Genomic DNA, 6,604 nt, shown 5'->3' with positions numbered 1-6,604 from the left:
CCAGCAGCCACAGAACCAGGAGCAGAGAGCGTGGCTGGTGACCAAGCACCAAGCCCAGCAGACTAGACTCCACCCCATCCCAGGGGGAACTGCGCCCTCTCCCTCCAGCAGTAAGAACACTGGGCAGGGCAGGGAAACCAGCAGAGAACACAACTCAGGGGACTCTGCCTCCCACCTGCTCAAAGAGAAGGCAAAGCCATACAGCAACCACAGGAGAGCAGAGAAAGAAAAGCCATAAACACGTCCAGAAGAGACTCTCTCCCAAGGTGAAACTCACAGATAATTTAATGGAATTTACTTAATCTTCCCCTCTCAGGGTCTGACTTCAGAAAATCAAATTACAGAGTCATCATCACATCCTAGATTTATTACAACTGACCTGCAGGCAAAAGGATAGAACTATTACATAAACACTTCGATTCCATGTATATATCTTAAATAGAGGAGGATTTCAAACAAGAATACAGGATAAAATATTCCAAAGCTCCAAGAAGCAGTTATGTTACTGAGCTCCATTTTTACAGACAAATAAGGCAATATCCCTGCACATTAGCTTTTTGATAATTTTTATACATTTTTCTATGATACAAGAGAAAAATAACCAGAGCTCACAATGTACAGTTCTTACACTATTTTCACAGTCTGTGAACACTATACACCCTTTTGTTTTAATAAAGATATAGGGTAATAAACTCCTTGCCCTTAAGTTTATAGTTTATAATAATCTATGATTAATACACTAAAATTGCTTTGATGTGGTCATCCACACAACAGAACAGTCAGATCAGCTTAGCTCCTGGACAGTCAGAACTGCTTTGATCTCCACTGTAGAATGGCAAAGTGACCCTGCGCCGAGCCCGACGGGAAGTTGACAGCAGACAGGAAGTTGAGTCCCCGGGAGATACGGAGAATGATGGCTTGGTGTAGTTGAAGGAAGACACATAACAACGCTTCCTTTGAGAACACTGGGAAGTCTAAGGTTTATGATGCCATAGGGGAGAAAATGGGAAAATTAGGCAAATGGATCAAAGCAAGAAATCATTTTTGAATTCTGAAATTGACAGGGAAGTGACTTTAAAACAGCACCATTCTCCCTTTATTGTTGTATAGTGTTGATGACTGTCACTCTGGGAGGAGACACAGCAGTACCTGCCCCGGGGCTTCTGGAACGGCCTCACCTGGTCTGGGACCACGGCTGTTTTATATTCCCGCGTGCTGGGACCACTCACAGTGCTGCTCACAGAGCCGAACGCGCAGTGCCAGGGAGGCCAGAGCAAACCCCAGGGGAAGCTGGCTGGTGGGGGAGTGAGGAAGCACAGCAGAGAGCAGGTTACAGTGGGCTTATCACTGTTCGGGGGTTGTTTGGGTTGCGGGGTTGATTCTGTAGAACTCCAATTCCAAGAAATGATGACCTGTAAGAGGCTCTCGCAGGCGCTGAGCTCACCTAAGACTGCCGTTTCAGGTCCTCCCTGGGTCACTCGTGTTTCTAGAAAGATGCTGCCTCATCACCTACCACGTTACTGAGCCCCATGATGTTCAGCCTCTTAAACATTGGCGCATCTGAGAGATTTGGGGCTAGAAATCCTTGGTAAGGAACATCCCTGGTATTATAAAGGTTTTTAATAGAGAGGGTGGGGGGAGGCAAAGAACTGGATTAAGCAAAAGACACATAGTGGCAAGAGACTACAGGGGAGGGGAAGAGGTTCAGAAACCGAAGACCTGGACCAGTGACGGCAAACAGCTGCGATTTGGTCTTTTGCTGCCTACGAGAAATCTCTATCTATCTAATCAATCAAGGCACATTGCTCCTCGCTACTCCTCCCTGGTAGTGAGTTACGATGGCTAAAGTATCAGGCTCGGGACAAAGGGGGAAGAGAGCTGCTAGGAGCTGTCCCAGAGAAGATGCTCGCATGAAAACGTCTGTAAACGTTGCCCTCCGTAATTTTTCTTCGTTCAGTCCCGGTGGTTGGTGGCAGGTGGAACCTCGGGTTAGCAGCACACCAAATGCTGAGTGACAATTCTTAGGATCAGCACCTTCTTTGACAAGGGGCAGACTCCCGAGTCTCCCAGTGAAAAGCAGAAGGACTGGTCAAGGAGAAAAGAGCACATTCTGTCCTGTCTCGATATTTTACTGTTCGCCTCTTTGAACACAACATGGTTTTTGGTGAAGATAAATTCATTCTAATTTAAAATGATATTTCAAACGGGAATTTGGCCGAGCACATCGATCCCCGAACATCGACTGTGACCATAAAGCAACAGGACCTCAGATCAGTAAGTCTATTGCACTTGGTGAAGAACAGAAACCCTCCTGTCTCCCGGCTCCAGAAGGCAATGCGTCTCGCTGGCTGTGCAAGCTCTTCTCACTCGTGCCGAGTCCCTACATTCAGACACAGTACATCCATCACTGCGTTTTTCCAGGACCGGAAGTCTGACAAATACCACCCCAGTAGCTGTGTCTCCAGGTTTTGAGTCTAGAAATGAATTAAAGATGTGATCTAATCACAGTCAACAAATTGATCGTACTGACTTCCACGTTTCATGAGTATGTCATCGGGAAAGAGCAGGATGAGGTCTCTGACCAGCACGAACACTGGGATCAGTCGGATACTTCGGGGATGCACGTCCTAGATGACGGGAGTATACAGACATGATGGAAACAAACACCAATCTTATTGCACATGGTGTCTGGGCGAGCAATAAAAACACTGTGATAGGGTGAAAATTCTTTACGTCTTGCTTCCTCTCAGCCCTTTTTTTCTAGAGTCTGACGTAGCAGCGGCATCAATCGACATACATGGGAGAGCTGGGAGTTGCTGGCATTTGATCCAGGATTTTACAAACATAGCTTGCGACCTCTACAGTACGTTCTTCATACATTAAAATAAAGGGATGTTTCTGCAAGAAAATGGAAGAAAAAAACAAATCAAAATTTATATCAGAGCCCACGCTGGGCTTTTCCCAATTTTGGAACAGCACAGAACCAGAGGCTCAACCACGCAGGGCTATGAAACTCCAGCACCGGCTCAGCGCTGCCAGCACAGCCTGCATTCCCAGGAGGCGTGTCAGTGGGTGTGGTCTGCCGGGCGTGATGCTCAGGCTGGGATATGGAGCCGCCTGGAGGTGAGGTCTGGGTACTAATCTGTGGACCAGGGAGCATTTGCTAAGGCAGACAGCACTGCTGTTCCTCTGCACAGAACATGTGAGAACCAAGAACGACATGACCACCAGGTGCTAGTCTTAGGACAGACACCAACTCAACTGCCCGTTCCCCCGGGCGCAAAGTGAATCCTGAACAAAAAGAACTGTTTCAAACCTTCTCACCCCCGCTCCCAAGGAAACTCAATAGAAACTTACCCTATGAACTCCTGCACCACACTCTCCAAAGCCTGGAGCCCATATCTGCCTCACAACCCACCGTTTCATACTCCATCTCCAGCAGTATTTTTCTTTAACAGTTTCTCTAAGCACAATGACTGGGGATAGCTATTTTTTTAACATATATTTTTATTGATTTCCGAGAAGAGAGAGAAATAGAAACATCAATGATGAAAGAGAATCATGGATTGGCTGCCTCCTGCACGCCCCCAACTGGGGATCGAGCCTTCAACCTGAGCATGTGCCCTGATCGGGAATTGAATCAGTGACCTCCTGGTTCATAGGTCGATGTCAACCACTGAGCCACACCAGCCAGGCCTGACTGGATATCTTTAGTCACACCTGGGGTTGACCGTAAGTCTGAGAGACAGAAGCTAAGTGTGACAAATAGGTGGTTTTTTTCTTAAAATATTTCCACATTATCAGATCACAGTACTTTGTTCACCACTAGACCAAAGACACATCCAGGAGACTACTTAAAAGGCCCAGGTTCCACGGGGTGGGTGAGAAGTTTTAAAATAAATGGGAATTGGCTGTATGAGTCTAGATTTATTTGCATGAGAACATTTTATAAAGGCAGAGAAAGCACAATAAATTCTTACGGATGTGTTACACATACATAAACCACATGGTAAAATAAAAATGGCTCCTTAAAGTGAATCTTAAAATTCTCCAGGGAGCCCAGCCAGTGTTACCCAGTGGTTGAGCATCAACTTATGAACCAAGAGGTCACCAGTTCAATTCCCGGTCAGAGCACATGCCCGGGTTGCGGGATCGATCCCCAGTTGGGGGTGTGCAGGACGCAGCCTATTGATGATGTTTCTCTCTCATCAATGTTTCTATCTCTCTATCCCTCTCCCTTCCTCTCTCTAAAACATCAATAAAAACATATTTTTAAATAAATTTTCCAGGTTAATATTTATAACATGTCAAGGTCAAAACTTTCCATGAGAACATACCGAGTAAATCAGTAGGGAAGTTATAACTTCAAATTTTCTCTTTCCAAACACTTGTTTCAGAACCTTTTACAAAAGCCCAGTGAGGTGAAGCTGTCTGTCTGTCTGTTTGTCTTTGAGAGGTCACCGCCTGGTCAGTGAGGTGGAGCTGTCTGTCTGTCTGTGTGTCTGTCTATGAGAGGCCACCGCCTGCTCAGTGAGGTGGACCTATCTGTCTGTGTGTCTGTCTTTGAGAGGCCACCGCCTGCTCAGTGAGGTGGAGCTGTCTGTCTGTCTGTCTGTCTTTGAGAGGTCACTGCTTGGTCAGTAGGTGGAGCTGTCTGTCTGTCTGTCTGTCTATGAGAGGCTACCGCCTGCTCAGTGAGGTGGAGTCCATGAGAACATACCGAGTAAATCAGTAGGGAAGTTATAACTTCAAATTTTCTCTTTCCAAACACTTGTTTCAGAACCTTTTACAAAAGCCCAGTGAGGTGAAGCTGTCTGTCTGTCTGTCTGTCTGTTTGTCTTTGAGAGGTCACTGCCTGGTCAGTGAGGTGGAGCTGTCTGTCTGTGTGTCTGTCTATGAGAGGCTACCACCTGCTCAGTGAGGTGGAGCTGTCTGTCTGTCTGTCTATGAGAGGCCACTGCCTGCTCAGTGAGCCAGCACGCTGAGCGGACCAAGGCTGAGGAGACAGCTGACATTGCCAAGGTCTCATACTCACCAGAAGTTCTTTATACTTTGGCCTTTTGGATTCGTCCTTTGTAAGGCTAAAATAACAAAACAAAACAAAACAAACATTATTAATATGAAGACACATTTACCCCAAGGATTTTTTTTCACAAAAGAAATATTATAAAGAATCGAGTAGTTTTTTCCTTCAGATGCAAAGGTGACATAGCAGACAACCTGCCAATCTCAGAAAACAGGAAAAATTAGGCAATCTATGAACAAGAGAAAAGCAAAGCAGTTTCAGGAATGTATAGTAAAGAAGATATACTAAACACTCTGGCTTTTTGCTTGTAAATATAAATTTTTAAACTATGTTGGATAAACAATAATTATTAAAAATAGTCAAATAATAACAAAGCCTGTTGTATTTAAAATACAGATTGAAACAGCATGAAGCAAGATTATATATCACCATCTCTGCATGAGTTTATTCTCAGGAGCTGCTCACACAGGCACGCACACGTACACACGCATACGTGCACCTTTAAAAGGTGGACAGACATGAGGTGTGGAGTTCACCTTCCTTGGAATAGGTTTCAGAGAGCTAATCTAGGGTTCTACCAATTGAACTTTAGGCCTAACTTGACTCCACACACCCAACCATGTTTTATGTTATGTCAGAGCAGAGATCAACCCCTGAAAGTATGGCCTGGTAGGATCTTCACTTGGTAAAGGCTTCCAAGTGATTTGGTACAATTTCACGATGAAAACCACATCAGAATGAGATGGCCAGTCTCACCTGGGCTGTATTTCTCGTACAGAGAACTAGAAACTGGGAGGCAGCGCTTCTCCACCACCCCCAGCTGTTTTCATCAGTGCCTGAGCAGTAGAACAAGAGAGCAGGGCCCTCCAGGCTGCGGGAACCTCCCATGTAGCTGCAATGATCCGGAGTCCCAGCTCAGGAGACAGAGGGACAGGAGAAGGCTCCCCTGCCCCAGTGTTGCTAAGGTTAAATCAACCTCACTGTTCTCACTGCGTGTTTTTGAACATCCATAATTCAAGTACTCACCACAAGTTGACAAAGTTGATGAAACTCGGGGAGAATTCCCTTTCCTCCGAATTACTCAGCTGCGGGGGGTCTCCTTTCACGACTTGCGTAAGTTGATCAAATACACTATTCCACTTTGGATAAGGAAATCGGCCTGTGGCCAACTCGTACTGAAAGAACCCAGAGGAAAAAGCAAAATACACTAAGGCAATGCTTACTTCTCCTCACTGAAATGGCCATGTTGAAAATCTAAACTCTAAGCAAAACTCTTAAAAGCTTGGCATTAAATCCGTATCAGGTTAAGGTAGAATCTTCAGAAGTATTAAGGCTAAGTGGAATGATATTAGAATCAAGATAATATAAAGAATTCTGTATCAACCAAATCCAAGAACTTGGACTACAAGGAAACAATGAATTTAAGCCCCAAGTCCCACAGTGCATGCTTCAAGTCTGACTCCTTTGTATACAGGATTCTGCAAGGCTGGCTTTAGAACTATTTTAGTACAATATCTTCACTATTTATAGTCACCTGAGTGGAAAGCCATGTCCAGAACTGTTGCCAAATTCATTTTT

At 45.2% G+C, this 6,604-nt stretch overlaps 1 protein-coding gene across 1 annotated transcript in view; it reads right to left on the bottom strand.

The window, feature by feature from the left end:
• Positions 1 to 1,389: 1,389 nt before the first annotated feature.
• MAP2K4 (mitogen-activated protein kinase kinase 4) overlaps positions 1,390 to 6,604 on the bottom strand; it is a 115,305-nt gene continuing 110,090 nt past the window's right edge. The window contains exons 12-14 of the mRNA XM_014547010.1: positions 6,053 to 6,201; positions 5,036 to 5,081; positions 1,390 to 2,898 (exon numbers count right to left, since the gene is read on the bottom strand). Of these exons, the coding sequence (XP_014402496.1) occupies positions 2,785 to 2,898; positions 5,036 to 5,081; positions 6,053 to 6,201 (309 nt within the window). The 3' untranslated portion in view covers positions 1,390 to 2,784. The remainder of the gene's footprint in view (positions 2,899 to 5,035; positions 5,082 to 6,052; positions 6,202 to 6,604) is intronic.

The sequence above is a fragment of the Myotis brandtii genome, unplaced genomic scaffold (assembly GCF_000412655.1).
Source record: "Myotis brandtii unplaced genomic scaffold, ASM41265v1 scaffold461, whole genome shotgun sequence".
NCBI lineage: Eukaryota > Metazoa > Chordata > Mammalia > Chiroptera > Vespertilionidae > Myotis > Myotis brandtii.
The sequence above is the reverse complement of the archived record's forward strand: the minus strand, read 5'-3'. Positions and strand labels throughout refer to the sequence as shown.